The following is an 18,190-nucleotide window of genomic DNA, read 5'->3' as shown; positions in this document are numbered from 1 at the left end:
AAGGTCCTTGTAATCTGTGAGGTCAACCAAGAGTTGCCTTGCCTAAAAAAATAATAATTAAAAAAAAAAAAGGCAACATGGCAGAGTTCAAAGAGCCCAAATTCCATCAGGAGACCTGGGTTTGAGACTCGTCACTTAACTGTGTGGCCGTGGTGAAGTTGCTTACCATCCACTGGTCTACGTGATCATCTGTAAATTGAACGTGATGAAATAGCACTTTATTTACCTTGGAATTTGGTTGGGAGAAGTGAGAAACAGAACTGAAGGTGCTTTTAAAACTATAAAACACGAGAGTGGAGCTTGGTTTACATTGGGGTTATATAATAAGGTCAGTGAATGAAATGAAAATATTGCCTCTAAATTACTCATGAAACATCCCTTTCTCCACAGCATACGTGGCTTTTGTAAGCTGCACCTTCTCTCAATGACTCCCTCCAGCGTTAGAACAGATTACGGCACTGGCCTGTGTTTAGAAGCCATGTCGAACAAAAAATAAATATGGGTAAATGAACAAAATAAAATTGTATTAATATATATCGTTTTCTGCAAAGTACGCATGCATAATCCATTCTGCAACGGTGAAGGGGCTTTGTGACACATGACAGTGAGTTATTTCACGGCAGTAAACAATAAAGAAGCATCTGGGTGAAACCGGAAAGCCTTTCCGTGTCGGGAAGCTCTGCCCTGGCCTTCCATGACGCTGTAAAGACAGCGAGGCCCTTTGTACAGTTTCAGCGTTTGGTTTTTATCTCGACCCGCAGGGCGGTGGAGGAGAGCCGTGCACGGTGACGGAGCAGAGTCCCTACCCTCAAGGGACTTACTAGCCGGCGGTGGGAACGAAGGCTGAGCGGCCCGCCAGAATGCAAGACGGAATGAACCAAGCGCTCATGGAGGTGTGTGCACCGGAATGTGGAAATGCAGAGGAAAGACGGTGACCCCGACGCGGGGGAAGACTCTGTAGGCTGCGTCCCCCCGGGATGAACGGTATTCAAGATGGGGACAGGAGGAGATAAGGCTCGATTAAACCTCACTACGGAGCCACAGACGTTCCCGGTGTACTGGAGCAGTGCGCGCGCAGTAGACGGGGGGATGTGCTAGGACCCCAAACCTAACACGTGTGGGACTCCTACTTGGCATCAGGAACTAGGATAGACCAACATAGTTGCCACCGTCAAACATAAAGGCGACACTTACTACTAAATAGTAATATCTCCATTCTAGACGACACTGCCGGACCCCACGTGCTCATCCTCCAGACGCCCTCTCCTGGCCTCTGCCCCGTCTGCACTGGGGGGCTGCCTGCGGGGGTGGGGGGGCGGCCACATGTTCCCCTGCTCTCAGCAGCTGATGGGCGGGAAGGAGGGAGGGAGGAGGGTGGAGTCAGAGTGTTTATTCCCCCGCCTTCCTCGTAACTGGCAAAATCAAGATTCGAATCCAGACCCGTCTGCCTCCAAGGCCCGTGCTTTGAACCTCGGGAAAAGTACGTTGGTGACAGATTACAGCAGGTCTCGACAGAAGGGCACATGATCTCTTCCGCCGGTTCTCAAGCGTGACGGAGTCATGTAGGACATGTGTAGCCTGTGCCTGCTCATCTTTTCAAACAGCCCTGCAAACGAGATGCTCCCGTCAGACACTCATGTCAGCGGGTCGTGCCAAACGTGCGCCGGTGACCTAAAAAAACCCCCCAAAACCCACCCAGAACGTCGGAGACATTCCAAGACTCCGGCCCAGACCCTGCCGGGCTCACGGCCCCACATCTGCTGCCTCCGTCCTTGGAGTCGGAGCTCGCGGGGAGAGAATGCGCGCTGGTGGCCGGGCCGCGTGGGCCGCGGGATCTCCGCAGCAAACACGTGCCCCCCGCCCTGTCTGCAAACTGCTCTACGTTTCCTCCACCTCCCCCACTCCTCGGAGGGCTGCGGCACTGGTCGCCGCTCTCCGGCCGTCGGGGCGGCCTCTGCTGCCCTTCGCTGGGTGGGCGTGCGGGGCGGCGAGGCGCCCGGGGCCCGCACGCGGGACTCCCCGCCGCCCTTCCTGACCCGGCCCCGCCGTCTACCGACCCGGCCGGGGGAAGGACACACTTTCTACGGCAGAGATTCCAGAGACGAGGCGCTGAGACGGCACAGGCTGAACGGAGCTGCCGGCGGTGTGTGCGGGTGACCTGGGGATACCCCGGCGGGAGCTCGGACCGGCTTCGACTTTGGGGTGATCGGCGCAGTCTTCGCACCCGGCTCGGGACCCTTAGGCAGACGTTGCTCGCTTCCAGATTCTAGGACTTCGTGAAACCACGGTTTGAGAGAAGGGTTCAGCGCGTGACATGAGCCAGTCACAGAAGGACACGTTCCACATGATTCCGCCCCCCCGAGGGACCGAGAGCCGCCGGATGCAGAGACAGAAAGTCGAACGGGGGCGCCAGGGGCCAGGGAGCGGAGAACGGGGCTCACTGTTTAACGGGGACGGAGTTCCGCTTTTGCCAAATGAAGAGCCCTGGGGACGCGCGGCGGTGTGGATGTCCTCGGCGCCACCGAACCACACGCCCGAGGTGCTTAAAACGGCACGTTTCACATTATCTGTATTTTCTAACCATTAAAAAATTTTTAAAAGGGTTCTGAAAAGTGAGAGAAAAATTCACAGAACGAGGCTGCTGGAGAAAAGCCGGAGGCCGGGCCCTGAGTGGGCCCATCGGTGCTCGGTCCCGCCCTGCCAACGGGGGACACACGAAGCCGCCCGGGCTGGCGACTCCCAGGCCGGAACGACCACGTAACGTGTCCAGTCGGAAACGGCTGGCCCCTCGGTCCCCCCTGCAGGGGCTCAGGGCCCGCGGCACGGTCCCCCAGGAGGGCCAGTCTGGGGGGGCCGCCACGGCTGCCCCGGCCGGGAGCTGGGTCCTGAGGGACGAGGGGTCAGAGAGGTGAGGGGCTGGGGAAGGGTCCCCACGGGGAAGGCGGGCCCACTTCGCGGATGCGTGTAACCGGCCTGGCCAGCGGGACCCCAGGTGTCTGGGAGGAGAGCCGCCCCCGGGTCAGGGAAGGGGCGGGGGGTTGGTGGCACTCAGACTCGGCCCTGTGTCCTTGGAGATACGGGAACTGGCGAGGGACTTCGGGCAGTTTAGATAAGTGAGGTTTCTCTTTAGAAGGAGTGGGAAGTGGCGTCATTTGAAGGGAAACGTGGTTTAGACGGGGGACCTGTTCAGAGACCCCGGCGGTGATCCTGGTGAAGGGACCTCGGATCTCAACCAGCAACCAGTGCGCGGCCCCCTCTGGAAGCGGGGCGGGCGGAACCACCTCGCGAGCCCGCCCCGCGTCGACGGCCGCTCCCGCCTCTGGAGCCCTCATTTCCTCTTCAAACGCGACTGGGCGCTTCGTTAGCTGTGACCAGTGCACCCGGACGCCTGGGTTCAAATCCCAGCTCTGCCGCGTGCCAGGAAGGAGCCCCAGGCACGCTGCTTAAACTTTTGGGCCTCAGTTTCCCCATCAGTGAGAATGGAGACGGTAGCAGCAGCCACCTCAAAGGGGCCAGAGGGGTGCGGCAAGGCTGGAAAGGGGAGCGCCTGTGAGTGCTCAGCCCGCGCCACCTGCTGCAGCCCGGTGAGGGCCCCAGAACTGCCCTGCCCACCGGGCCACATGCCTACATGTGCTGCCTGGCATTGGGGGGCAGGACGGACGAGACGCGGCCCCCGCCTCGGAAACGCTCCGGCTCGGCCACCAAACAGCCACCCTGTGGCATCAGCTATGATTAGCTCCAAGAGGCGGCCGAAACCCTTTTTATATAATTAAATTATATCGACTCAACAAAAGGCCACTTCCAAGGAAGGCAAAGAGAGGCCACACCGGGCCAGTTAGTTTTTGAGAGCGGGGGCCACGTGGGCACCACCCTGCTTGCTTTCTAAGGGGCGAATTCGGCGAAGCCAGGCACACAGGTCACTGTCCTTGCTACATGTCCCAGACGGTCCCCAGGAGCCTCTCCACGGTTCACATGCGGGGTGCCTAGGCATCACCAGTGACTTGAGAGCAGATAGAGCAGCGCCACGAAGCGCTACTCCCAAGGATTTTCAACCGTCTGTGACACTGTTCTTGGGGCTGAAATGTGCAGCGAGGCCACAGCAGAAGAGAGTCCTAGCTCTGGCTCTACCCAACAGTCTCATGACCGGAGCGTATTTTTCTAAGAATGGTAAAATTCTTGTTACATAAAACAACTTTTTTGGGGGGTGGGGGGACAGGCTTAACGGTTAAATCTTTTTTTTTTTTTTTTTTTACTGCTAAAACTGCTGGTTTTGCCAAGAACTACTTCACTGTGTCAACGACTTTGGCTGCAGATAATTTGTTTCAAGCCTGTTAAACCGCCAAAGGCCTTTTGCAAATGTTTCCACGTCTTGGTTCAAGCGGCCCCGGGGCCAGCTGGAGGCATTCTGCAGCGCTCGCGCGGCGGGTCTCGGCCGAGTGTCCTCGCCCCAGAACGCCTTCTCTTCTGATGCCGGCGTCTCCCAGTCCTTTGACGGGAAGAGTTAAATGCCGCGCGCACGTGCGCGTGGCTATACACGCGACACATGCACACGTGCGTATGTGCGTGGGCATGACCGGCGACTACACGTACGCTGTCTCGAGCCTACAGAAAAGCGGCGTGTGCGCCGCCTCACCGCAGCGTGGGGCACGCCCGTCGCGTGTGTCCGGAGTGTGTCCGAGGAGGGCCTGTGAGAAAGGGATCGTCCCTGATGTCACTCGACCCCTGCTCACCGGGAAACCCCTCACTGCCGGGCGCCACGGAGGTGCCCGGACGCGAGGATGATCTCTGGGCAGCTGTCCGCAAGGCTGCGGCAGACCGCGAGGGAGACGCACACGAGCCGCGACGCTGGGACGGCTGGATGACAGAGGTGACCACGCGGCCACCGAGGAGGGACACCTCGCCGCACCGGGGGGCCAGGCACGGTGGCGGGTGAAGGAGCTGGGAGCCGGCTGAGCCGGGAAGCACCCCCTGGGCAGAGGGGCGGGTGGGGTGCTGAAGACTGCCACACGGGAGGCTGTTATGACCGGACCTGTCTTCTGGAACATTCCAAACATCTAATTCCTCCTTAGGAGAGCTCAGCTGTGCCATGGATTCGGTTACCATCTATATACTGATGGCTCTTGAATTTTTTATCTCCAGTCAGACGTCTCCTGGGCTGCATCCAGACCCTACAACCCACAGACTACTCAGGCCCTCGACTTGTATGTCCCACAGGCTCCTGACACCCCACAAGCCCAAACTGAATTGTCATCCGCCCTGTCTGTCCTTCTAGCTCCTTCCGCCTGGGCACACAGTGCTCGGGATAATGGTCCTCCCTCTTCTGGCTCCTAACGACACAAGTCCAGGCCAGGTGAGCCCTGAGTACCCCTGCAGCAAAGATCCCCGTGGCCTCTGCCCTGGACTCACACAACAGAGTCCGCCTCCAGCCTCCAGGTCAGAACTCCCTGGAGATCTGACCACACCATTCCCTGGCCTCGAAATTCCCTGCCCGGTCTCTCTGCTCCCAGGAGAAGGCCGACCTCCTTAGGGGGCTGGGAAGCCCTGCGGGACCCTCCCGGCCTTCTCAAACCACTCTGCCCTTTTCCTTTTCATAGAGGACTTTCGGTTTCCAAAGGGTCCTTTCCCCACCTGGGCCTCCTCGTGGTCTAGAACGTTCTTCCAGCCCCAGGCCCCACCCTGCCCTCTCCCAGCCCTTCCCTCCTCATCCAGGAGGAAGGTCTTCCTGACTCAGCGAGCGGAGCGCCCAGCCCGGTGCCCGCTGCGGCCCTCCACCACTGCTCCTCGCACTTCTCCGCGGGGGCCCTGACTCACCAACTGTGGACCTCGGTGGAGGGATGAGCGCCGCAGGCTTCCGGTGTGCCCTCGGGGAACCCCGCCCCCATCGCTGTACCGTGAGCACGGCGCCCGTTAATATAAAAGAGCGGATCGAAGGGGCCAAGCGTGGAGACAGGAGGACTAACTAGTCTGCAGTGGATGAGAACCGATGAGGGTCTGAGCTAAAGCAGAAGCCACAGACTAGCAAACGTCCGGCCAGTGGGCTCTGCCTGGCCGCCCGAGACGGGAGGGTCGGGGCGAGAGGAGTCTGGGGTGACAACGGGGAAGACCGCGGCTTCAACGCCTTTCACTCTCTTATGTGCATCGCAGGGACGCACTCGGAACTGGCTCCACCTGCCGAGCAGACGTAAAGGCCTCTCTCCCCGGGGACTGACCTATGGGTTCTGACCCTCGTCGTCTTCAGCTGTGAGCCGCCCACTGTAACCGAAAGGTTACCTGTGGGAATCGTCTGCAGTCGGGATGGTGATGCATAGGACAATGGTGCTCAGATCGAAGGATGCGGCCAGTCCGGGCGGCACCGCAGTAAATGCGTGACCTGGCGGCCACCCCCTGGGAGGGCGGGGCCCAGCTGTCCTCTCTCCCTCTGCCGGTGGCTGAAGGTGTCCGCTCAGACTCCCCACCTGCTTCTCACCCTCCTGCATCATCCAAGCCTGCGGGCCAAATCTGCCCCTACACAGCAGGGATGGTTTACTAAAAACAGGAGTTCAGATCTTTTCCAGAACGCGGGCAGAAGAAACATACTGTTGTGTTTCAAGACACAACAAAGTACTCTGCAAAAATGTGGTTTTCCATTCCAATAGTATTTTCCAGTAAAGATACAGCTTTAGAAGAAACAAAATTGGAAGTATGTCTACTTAACTTTTAATGAAAAATAAGTACTTTTTTTAAAAAAGGTAAACTCTTCTAAAGAGCTATTTCTTTAAAGCAAACCAAAAAGGATGCACCTTGCTCCCCCTGGCACCGAGGACCCCTCACCCCTCCCCAGTCCCGCATGACATCAAAACAAACATGCTGCTCTCTGCAGAACACTGAATTTATGTCAACCGTCTAGTGAGAAAAACGTGAAGCTTTGGTGGTGGTGGGGGGGTGTTGTATTAATAATTAAATAACATTTAGAGTTTACGGCATATTTCTTTTTAGTATCACTATTTCTGACGACATTTAAAACATTTTGCTAATACTAGAAAGCTTCTATTAATAAGCTGGAATTCTAAAAATGAATAATAATATTTTTCCTGAAAAAGACTTTCGTACACAGTACAAAATACCATTGATTTTAAGTGCTTGGAAAAACTACCTTACTGATAAAAACAATGCTTTCATGTCCAACTTTCAGTGCCTTCCGTGATTAAGTTTTTCACGCTATTAGTTTTATGGCACGAACAGACTGCAACACTAGAAGCAAAGATGTTACTTCTCTTCTCATCCACCCTCCACTCAACTAAAATGTTTATTTTTTTTTAAGAGAATACGTGAAAAGGCTTACACTACCTCGGAAATGAACAATAACCAATGAGCGGTTACTTCTGAAACACAGTTTCATGACTTTTTCACCAAAATGCTCGGGTTTGTTTACCGTGTCACGAATGCCTGTGGCTTGGCTATGAAATAACTTCCTTGCCGGGTGGGGCGCCAAGCGTACCACTCAGGAATCCTCGCCTGGTGCGCGTGCCTGCTCCGCGCTCTTCCGAAAACGCGTTTTCTTTGGACGCTGCATCATGGAAAGGTCTTCTGTCGCCATGCGAGGACCCGAAAGGGGCTTGAAGATATGTCACATTGTTGCATTCAGATGACTTCCTCCCAGGGGTTCCCTGATCCTGTTTCAAGTTCAACTATTTGCCAGCTTGAAAATTCTAGCAGGCTCACAGTTAAGAGAAAACCTGAGTATTACAGGTGCCAAAAGATGTTTAAGATTTTAAATGAATTATTCTTAATTCCTCAAACATAAATGCTTGGAAAATAAATCAATTTTCCATTTCAAAACTGGAAGAAAGAAATGGTAGTAGCTCAAAAGATTATTACAGTGATTCCCAAATGTGACTGAGAGCAGCGTGTGGACTTGACCTGCCGTGGTGATTAACGAGTGGCTCCTGCAGGACAAGCAGCCCGGCTATGTCAGGGGACCGCCAGGCACGCTACACACGGGCTTTAGAAGGAATGTAATAAGCTCTTTCATGACACCTTCCAAGGCAAGAGAAAACATCATTAGCCAGAATCGCAGCCCTTTAAGGCAATGACCAACTTCCATGTCATTATAATGCCGGGAGAGGGGGTAGGTAGCTGGGGTAAAGCGGGTCAACTATGTGGTGTCAGAAAGAAATCGAACTACAGACGGTGAACACACTATACAGCATTTATATGCCTTACTGTTGAATCGTACGCCTGAAACTTACTGGGTGTCGTTAATTACTGTCACCGTAATAACAGCAAATCAATCAATTAATTAATTAATTAAAAAAATAAAAATCATGCCTGAAATACCACAGTTACATCAAATTTTAAAGGGCCTGAAGGCAAAAGGGAAAGAGTGTGGCTCAGGCAAACCAGGATATTTAAGGGTCTAAAACTGTATCTCGTAAGTGTTTTTATAATGGTAATTTTTAGGTAGAAGATTTGAGAAAGAGCTATCGTGATTGTTTCAGACATGTGATGATGACCTAGTGTACGGGAAAGAAATTAAACCTACTCTCTGTGGACCCAAGGGGCAGAACTTGGGCCAAATTTTGACTGCACGTAGGAAGTGACACTTGGAACAAGAAACAACTTGCATGGGGAGAGGGTGGGTTTCCGTCTCTCGTTGGAGCACCCACCCTGACCCCGCTGCAGAACAGAGGCGTGGGGGGACCGGGTGGGGAGGCGGGTGGAGGGGGCCGGAGCGCTGCCTCCTCCCACTTCACATGGCGCAGCCCCCGTTTGCATGTGCACGTGGGTCCGCGGGTACACACCGTACCTTAAAGAAACAGTCCAAAGGCTTAAGAAAATAAACCAGGGAACGAGACTACCTGGCAGGTCCCTTCAAAGGCTGAGACCCTCACGACCTACGGTGACTGAGCGAGGGCGCGCAGTGACACTGTGGTGAGCTCTGGCTGGCGTAAGTATCTAAAGTGGGACGGAGAGGAAACGGCATTTTGTCCCTCGCACACCCACTCCTTTCCCGCTTTCATCCGGTCCCTTAATTCCCTATTCTTTCACCAGCACGGTATAATAAAAAGAGCTTGGTATTTAGATTTCATAAAATTCGGATCGGTTCCTCAGAGATGTTAAACCCAGACTTACGATATGATCCAGCAACTCTACGCCTAGGTATCTACCCCAGAGAAATGAAAACACCTGTCCACGTGAACACTCGTCCACGAATGCTCATGGCGGTGTTATTCGTGACAGCCAGAAAGCAGAAACGCCCAAGACGTCCTCCAGCTGGTGAACGCGTGAACGACACGTGGCCCAGCCACAAAATGGAATATTAGTTGGCCATTGGCCATAAGAAGGAATGAAGTGCTGACATCTGCCACGACTTGGGTGAAACTTAAAACACGATTGCTAAGCAGAGGGCAGACACAAAAGGTCGATGACTGAATGATTGTATGATGACATGTATATTAAACATCCAGCATCTAAAGAAAGCAGGTTCATGGTCATCAGGGCCTATAGTGATAGGGGGACGGGAGAGGCCCCTACTAGGAACTGAGGTTTCTTTTGGGGTAATAAAAATGTTTCTAAAGTTGGACAGTAGTGATATCCGCGCAGATCTGCAAACACACTAAAAGTCACTTAAACGCATCCTTTAAAAGGGTGCATTTTTATGGTGTATGAATAATATCGCAATAAAGCTATTAAAGTTATTAAAACAAAAATGGTTCAGACTGGTATCCATGCCTTACTAGCTGTGCGACCTTATAAAGTTACCAGGCCCCCTTTAGCCTCACTTTCCTCACATGTAAAAGAGAATGGTAACCCCACCTACCTCAAGGGAAGGCTTCAAAGAAAATATGGAGTAAAGGATGGTAGCTCCAAAATCATAAACTGATAAATGATCGCTTTTCACTGCTTTTCAACTATTGTAGTTTTTATTAGGGCAATCAAAAAAAGTGCATGATCTCTAGCTCACTTTACAGAATCCTAAATACTCAGAAGAAAAAACAGTGCACAATTTTCTACTTAAATGAGAGGGCCGGAATCTAAAAGATGAGAATGGCTAGTCTTTTCAGGGGGCTAGACACTAGCTAGCTAACCTTACATTCAGCATTCATTGCAGATTAAGTAGGAGACATAGCAAGAAAAAAGTTTAAGGGGAAAATAGAAATTTCATTCACTAGAACAAAGTTTTCTTTTCTTCCCTTCTCATTTATACACCAGCTTCCAGCTTTATCACACCAGGAAGATGTTAAATGTGACAGTCATCCAAATTATAAGTGTGTGTTGTATTTTCTGAAGCTGACGTATCACTATGACTTTTTAGTTCATGTCTCTATCAAAAGCATGAAGCACACTCAACATATGAAAATTCTCGAATTCATATATTGTGCTGTTGTAGTCTTGCCACTGTAGTTTAAATCGCTAATTTAAAACAAAAAAAAAATTTTTTTTCAACGTAGCTAATAAAACATCCAAATGTTTAATTTAGTTCTTAGTGAACTGTTGCTTCTGAGATCCACTCCTTTAATTGAATCATCATAGTAATTAACTGAATTGTATTCATTTACATTTTCAGTTAAAGGAAGCCTCTTAAAATGAATAATTTCACATCAAACATCTGTTGCTTAAGGCGTCATCAGTTAACATTCATTTCTGCCCCAACTACTCTTGATTTAAATTTTATTCATAATGTAACCAAAAAATAATAAGTAACAGAGCTAAGAACTTTTTGAGAAAAGTAATTCAATAGTTATGATTCACTCAATTGTGTTTTGAATTGATGTTATTGTTTCATTCTAGTTATTTTAAAGTGATTTTTCATTAAACTGTTACCCATGTAAGAGCTGGCTTTCACTTTCCTCTGCACATCATTACTGGTAAAATACCTTACCAATATCTCTAAACTAGCAATTAACAAGAAAAAACAGACCAAAAAATTCATGAATTTTTTTGTAGGTCAACTTATGACTGAACTACTATTTAGAAATATGACCAGACCCCCCAAACGACGGCTCAAATGAGAATATCTAAGTTCATTTTGTAACTAAATCAAACTGTCAACATATATGACCACATATTAATTTTTTAAAAGCCTCTATGCCTGGAAATCATTTAATATAATTTTTCAGCCACATGCTTTGCACTAACACAGGACGAATTCTTTCCCAAACACTGCCTCTTACATCAAAAATAGTGATTCAAATATGATTGATTATAAGTCAGTTAAGGAAACTAGTAAAATTTAATTGAGGCCTCTACAAATTATTAGAGAATAAAACCATTCCCGTGACTTTAAACTCTTAAGAAATTCCAGAGGCCAGTGCAGTACGAAACACACTCCATCTGCCTTACCGAGGATCAAAAAACACAGCCGTTCTGCCCTGCAACTGCTGGTAAATTTGGAGAGAGTCAAAACTCATTCCACTGAGGAGGGCGTTACTAAGTTAATGAAGGCCCACATCTGATTAGTATGAATTTACAGGCTGCCAAGACTATCAAAATATATCCTCTTCCATAAAAAAAGATGATAAATTTCACCAGAGATTAAAATATCATTACGGCAAATGAATCAGCACTCATTAATCTTTATTGCTACAGCTAATACCTCCTATTTGCAAACAGGTGTTGAATAGCTAGAAAAGTTCCCTTAAATCACAGTTACAATTGCAAAATAAATAGCTCAAGTTGTCAAAGCGTCTAGAATTCCAACTTCACGACAAATTCTACAAAATACACGTTTTCCCCTTTACAAACTTTTGGGGCCCTCTGATAAAGCAATGAATCCAAGGTATTAAAAAATTGTGCTGTTAATTTTTGTGCATGAATTATACCACACATCATGTTCTGATAATATATGCACTGGGCTGTGAGAAACTCCTTTTCAACCCTGCTAGTGAAACTAAAATCTTTCAGGCGCGTAGGATTTTATATTAAAAAAAAAAAATGCCATATTGGTAGTTATTAATGTTTCCTTCCCGTAAAAATACACTCCCCAACCCCCAAAAATCTATCACCCTGTAAATTAAATAAGTAGAAACACTTTTAATGTCGGTCCACTTTGCCCGTCCATTTAGATTGCACTGAACTGGGGTGATTTCATCAAAGTGGAACTGAATGGACTCCGAGGGTCCACAGGCAACGAGCACTGCGTGCACGCTCCTGGGACTGTTTTGTTAGTAAGTGGTTTGTTTGCCGAGTTCTCCGTCCAGACCTTTGCGGGCAGAGGTGAGTTTGGGAGCGGAACGCAGCACGTCCGCGGAGCCGGGGGCGGCCGGGCCTCCCCACGCGCTGCCCCGCGGGTGCGCTCGTGCGGGGGGCGCCCGGGCCGGCCGGCCCCGCGCGCACCGGCCGGAGCCGGGCGGGGGCGCGGCGAGCGCGGCGCGGGGCCCGCGGCCCAGCACAATGCGCCCCGGCGGCGGGAACCGCGCGCCCGTCCGCCGCAACTTTGCGCGGCCTCCCCGGCCGCCCGGCCTCGCCCCTCGGCGCGGCCCCCGCCGCGGTCCCCGCGCGCCCGCCCGCCGCCGCTCACCGTTGCAGAACTGGAGCAGCGACGACGTGTCGTACAGGCTGCCGTAGCTCGAGAAGCCGTCCTCCATCCTGAGGCCGCCGGGCAGCGCCCGCTCCCCCGGCCCGGCCGCGCCGCCGCCGCCGCCGCCGCTCACCCCCACACTGAGCCGCCCGAGCCGCGGCCGGCGCTGGCGCTGGGGCCGGCCCTGCTGTGGCGGCCGCTGCCGGTTACCATGGCAACCCCCGGCCCGCCGCCGCCGCGCGAGCCGCCTCGCGCTCTGCCCGCCAGGGGGCGCCCGCGGCGGGGACGTGGCCGGGCGGGGCCGGGGGCGGAGCCGGGGCCCGGGCGGGGCCTCCGGGTCCCCCGAGCCCGGGGCGGGGGCGCGGCCCGGCGGGCGGGGAGGCTGCGGGCGCGCCGCGTCCAGGCCCGCCCCTTCTCGGGGGGCGACGCGTCGGTGCGAGGGGACAAAGGCGAGCGAGGAGGGCGACAGGGACGCGGGCGGGGGCGCGGGACCCCACCGCGGGCGTCGCACTCCCGCCTGGCCCGGGCCGCGCCCCCCGGTGGCGCTGCCCCGTGCCCGCCGGCCGCTCCAGGACCAAACATGGACAACTTGCGAGCCCCGTTCAGCTGTCTTTCCACCTCGGAGCAATTGCGCTCTCGGCCACGTCCTGCGAGGCGCGGCCCTGTCTCCACGGCCGTCCGTCCGGGGCGGATTAGCGGCGCTCGCGGCTCTCCGCCCGTGGAAAGACGCGGCTTCCCACTTCAAAAAGGGGCCGCGCGCTCTGCGGCTGGAAAGCCTGGGCGTTTGCAGGAGCCGAAACACCTGCGCCGTTCTCCCCTCGTCTGATCGGCCCCCCACAGCCCCGGGGGCAGATTTGCTACATTACACACTTGTTAACTTGTTACAGGCCCCAAGGAAATCCGTGTTTACTGTATCTCAGAATGAAAGAGTTAGGACAAAACCCCCAGTAGGAGAAACACACAAACCCGCGGGTTCGTAACTGCCAGTCCACAGACAGACCCAGCTTCACTACCCGCTGCCTGAAGTACAGGTGTTTGTATGTAACGGGAGAGACCGTGGGTTGCACGATCTGGCTTGGTCCCGAAGAGACTGCCAAACGGTTATGCTCCATGTCGCAGGGTAGTTATCATTCATTTCCATGTAAAAATCCGAGTGGTTTCATGTTGTAGCTGTCACCTGTGTGGGTTGAATACATTTAAGTGAAATGAGGACTGAGTGAAAAGTTACTCTTAAGAGAATCAGTGGACACATATTACACGATTCTACTTATGTGAGGTCCCTAGAGTGAGAGGCCCAGAGAGGCCTGTGTTTCCACCAACACAAGGCAGGGGCAGGGGCGGGGCTCTGTCACTGTATGTGTCATGTTTGGCATAGAGTTGCCACGTCTGGCATCAGATGCTGCTGTTATCCGGGTCCTTGTCAGGGAGACCAAGCACAGAAGCCCAGATGGCTCCTTAAGTTCTCCTTAAGGTACACGCAGAGGCAGAAGGGCGACAGGTGCTGATGGTTTGACAGTGATCTGGTGCTTGAAGGACAGCAGCAAGGACAATGTCCGTGATTGTGGAGGAAAAGAGCAGGGCCTGCTGGCAGGTCCACAGGCTGGGCCGACGCGACCAGGCAGCTCGTACTGCAGACAGTGGGAGATTAGAACGGACACCGGGAACGGGGCCAGGTCAGAGAGCCGGCGGAGGAGACCCAGCAGAGAGACGAAGGGAGACGGGAGGTTTGCACGCAAGCAAACGGCTGATCAGGAGATGAATCTGAGTGCGAACCGGACCACGGGGACCAGGGCCTGGGGACGGGGCAGCCCGGAGTGTCTGCAGTGCTCCAGAAACGAGGCAGGGGGCACGGGCGGTCAGAAGGAAGAAAGAGACTGAGGCACGGGCCAGGGGAGGACTGCCGAAGAACCAAACGGCTGGAGGGATGGGAAGGCTGACGATGGACAGCAAACCCGTATTAGCAACGTCCTGTGGCCACTGGAGGTGCGTGACCAGCTCGCTAGTGGCAAAGAGGCGCCGAGTGAACTGTCTAAAGGGGAGAACGAAGGCCGGATGGTTGCGGGCAGAGCCTTGGAAAGGGAGCACAGAAAGAGAGTCCAAAGGGACGGACGGAGGGGCAGGAAAACCAGCCAAGGGTGTTGTCTCAGTAAGCTAAGAGCCTGGGAAGCTGCAAAGAGGCGGGCTTTGTCACAGGGCAGTCAAAGAAGGCGAGGCTGGGGAAGGCCCTTCCGTCTGGTGGCAGAGGGCTCACGAGTGCCCTGGAGCATCTTGCTGAGCGGTGAGGACAGGAGCAGGGCCGCAGATATCAGAAGGAGAAGACATGCAGGTGCGCGTTTGAGAATGTTGGCGGGGAAAGGAAATGGGGGCCAAATATAGAGGGGGGGTGCCAGAGAGTCACACAAAGTCCCTCATCCCCGCCCAGGATAGGTGGACCCTCTGCACCTGTAAGGCAAGGGACAGGTGCTACGGAGAAGGGGCTTTTGAACGGCGACACCTAACAGAGATGCACATTGGACTTTTGCTCTCTCTGTCTTCTCATTCCTCATCTTACCCTGTTCTAGTCCGATCTTTATGCTGTCTCTACTTTGTGGTTTTATGCATCGGGATACACTGGGTAATTAGCATAAAAAGCTGACGTGTGGCATTCTTAAACTAGGGTAGGGAATGAAAACCATGAACAAATGGTTAAAAGATGTCTCTCTTTAAAAATATTACTATTCTTGATTTATGATGTTACAGGTATGCTGTGTGACGGCCCCAGCTAAAAATGGTTAGGAACTAAAGAAAATTCAGAAACGGGATAGGCCAAAAATCGAGCTGGAAATTTTCTTAGAAAATTTTACTTTTACTATATAGAGTACAATTATAAATGATTAAGACCTCAGTCCACTTGCTTTTGAGATGATAAAGATTGTTATTACATTCTTAGCCTAAAGGATTAAACAGCTATGTTTTTCCCATAATGATAGAAGTGTAGTCTTTCCAAAAGCAAAATTGAATATAATTCTAAGGCCATGCATGTTAAGTCAATTAAGTATAATCTCCACAGCATTATAAAAAGATCTATGGAGAAAGTTCAAGAAAAATCTCTGAAATCTTAATTAATAACGTGAGATTTGCGCCCAAACACTTTAACAGGCTGTTGTTATTCCACGTCATTCTGAGATAATTTATGGCCAGAGTCCAGAGAATGTTGTCATCATGATAAGTAATGCACACTCTTGGGGACGATATAACCGTAGTGTTTAGGGCGTTAATAGCACCATTTGTACGACATGTGAAAAAGAGAGAGGAAATTGGGAGTCCTGTAGCCTTTGTTCATAGAGAAGTAATAATAAAAACATTACCCAGAAATATGAGCATCTATTGTTTAATTCAACATTCCTCCAAAAATAGTTGCACAGTACCAGGCCGCATGCTTGGGGCTGGGCGTACACTGCAGGTGGCTGTGAAGTCAATTTAAAGCGTCACAAAATGACTTCACAGATGCTTGCAGTGTACCCCCTCTAAAAAATAAAATAGAATATTCCACTCCGGGTATACACACCGAAAGGAATGGAAAACAGGGCCTCGAAGATATATTTGTACACCCATGTCCACGGCAGCACTGTTCACAACCACTAAAGTGTAAAAACAACATCAGTGTTTGTCAATGGATGAATGGATAAACAAAATGTGGTCCATCCATACAATGGAATGTTATTCAGTCTTTAAAAAGAAAGAAATACCGGCACCTGCTACAACATGGATTGGCTTTGAGGACATTATGCTGAGTGAAATAAGCCAGTCACAGAAGGACTAATATTGCAAGATTCCACTTTAATTAGGTCCCTAGAAAAGTCAAATACATAGGCAAAAAGTAGAAGGGTGGGTGCCGGGGGCTGGGAGAGGGGGAGTTAGTGTTTAATCGGGACAGAGTTTCAGCTTGGGATGTTGAAAAAGTTCTGGGACGGATGGTGGTGATGGCTGCATGACCATGTGAATGTGCTTCATGCTGCCGAATTGCACACTTAAAAATGGTTAAATGACAAGTTTTATGTTATGTATTTCACGTCAAGAAAAAAAACGAAATGGAATGAGAACTATCACCGCACTGAATGTGGTAAGAACAGGGAGTTTTGCTGGAAGCACCCGTCTTTACCTGAAACGTCTGTACGTGTGCTGAGTCATGAGGTAAATGTGTTTCTCTCCTTAGGTCACAAAGTCTAAGAAACATTTAGACGTTACAATGACCGCACGAATAAGTGTATCTTTACAAATGGTGATACGTGCTTTGGAACGAGAAGAGAAGGAAGGATTCCAGATTCGTTGGGAGGCCCCGAGAGGGACTGATGAGTGAAAGAAGGAACCAGATTTGCAGTGGGCAAGTCAGAGGGACTGGGGAGAGCAGGAGGCGGGTGAGGAAGCCGCCTGTTCACACGGGGATTCCGATCGCATTCTAAGAGGAAAAAGAAGTTGTCATTCAATTAGTGTTATGGGTTAAATTGTGCCCCACCCCCCAGCCACCCCAAATCTATATGTTAAAGTCCTAACCCCTAATACCCCCTAATGTGATTTGGAGATGGGTCTTTAAACAATCAAATTAAAGCGAGGCCAGTATGGTGGACCCCAATCGCATATGACCGGAGTCCACATAAGAATAGGCGTTTAGGGCACACACAGAGGGACGACCACGTGAAGACACAGGAAGAAGACGACCACCTCCGAGGAAGGAGGGGCCTGGGACAGAGCTTCCCTCGCAGCCCGCAGGAGGAGCCCACGCTGCCGGCGCCTGGATTTTGGGCTTCCGGCCTCCAGAACTGTGAGAAGATACATTTCTATCATTTAAGCCTCTCGTTTCATGGTACTTTGGTACAGCAGTCCCAGGAAACTAACAGTTAGTATAGACCCTCGAAGTCAAAAATTGGCTATTCCACAGATTCAAGACACCATCCATTACTAAAACACAGAATACACGTCTTGTGATAAGACCATTACTCTATAAGATGAGAGGAAATCGCGGATTCTTAGCATCACCATAGAACATTGAAGTCTGATCTCCAACCTGCCGGCTAATCCAACGCTCTTTCCTACCACACCCCTGCCCATTGCAAAGCTGAGGAGCTTGACTTGTTAAAAAGATCATTGGTTCTTTTTATCCCAAATCGCTGGTCCCAAAGCACCCTTCATGGATCCTCCTTTTGTCTGGCCACTTCCATCTCCCTTTGTCCTGGCGCAGGCTTCTGTCTGTCCTGAAATGTCGCAGTCACGGCCCGGGTCCTGGTTTCCCCACCACCGTTGTTCTCCGGGGTTAACTTGCCCAAAGAGGGTTTAACGAGGTCGTTTCATTCTCTGTCGCCTGCCCCATTAAGTGCAGACCTCTTGGCTGGGACTTCAGGTCTGTGTTCCTGCTGCAAATGCTGTCTTTGGCATCTGTCACCCTCCTGCCGCACCGTGCTATCAGCAGCTCCTCACGACGCTCGGACACGCCATGAGCCTGAGTGCTCTGGACCTCTGCCCGCGCCCCAGGCCGGACTGCCCGCCTTCCCGGCCCACCGGCACAGAGGCCGCCCTGTCATCTGCATGAACTTGGCCTCTACAGCCATGAACAGTGCTGCCTGCTGCACTCCCACATCTGCTAGTACTTTACTTTACTGGATCCCTATGTCAATTCACCTTGCCTTGTAGGAACGTAGGAACGTGTGTGTGTGC

General features: G+C 51.8%; 1 protein-coding gene across 2 annotated transcripts in view; it reads right to left on the bottom strand.

Moving 5' to 3' along the window:
• Positions 1 to 12,641, bottom strand: part of EML1 (EMAP like 1) — a 92,569-nt gene extending 79,928 nt beyond the window's left edge. The window contains exon 1 of one of the 2 annotated variants that reach the window (XM_016119529.2): positions 12,500 to 12,641. In XM_016119529.2, the coding sequence (XP_015975015.2) occupies positions 12,500 to 12,566 (67 nt within the window). In that variant the 5' untranslated portion in view covers positions 12,567 to 12,641. The remainder of the gene's footprint in view (positions 1 to 12,499) is intronic. The other variant, XM_016119528.2, reaches the window with a different exon arrangement.
• Positions 12,642 to 18,190: the final 5,549 nt, after the last annotated feature.

This window comes from Rousettus aegyptiacus, unplaced genomic scaffold (genome assembly GCF_014176215.1).
Source record: "Rousettus aegyptiacus isolate mRouAeg1 unplaced genomic scaffold, mRouAeg1.p scaffold_m13_p_3, whole genome shotgun sequence".
NCBI lineage: Eukaryota > Metazoa > Chordata > Mammalia > Chiroptera > Pteropodidae > Rousettus > Rousettus aegyptiacus.
The sequence above is the reverse complement of the archived record's forward strand: the minus strand, read 5'-3'. Positions and strand labels throughout refer to the sequence as shown.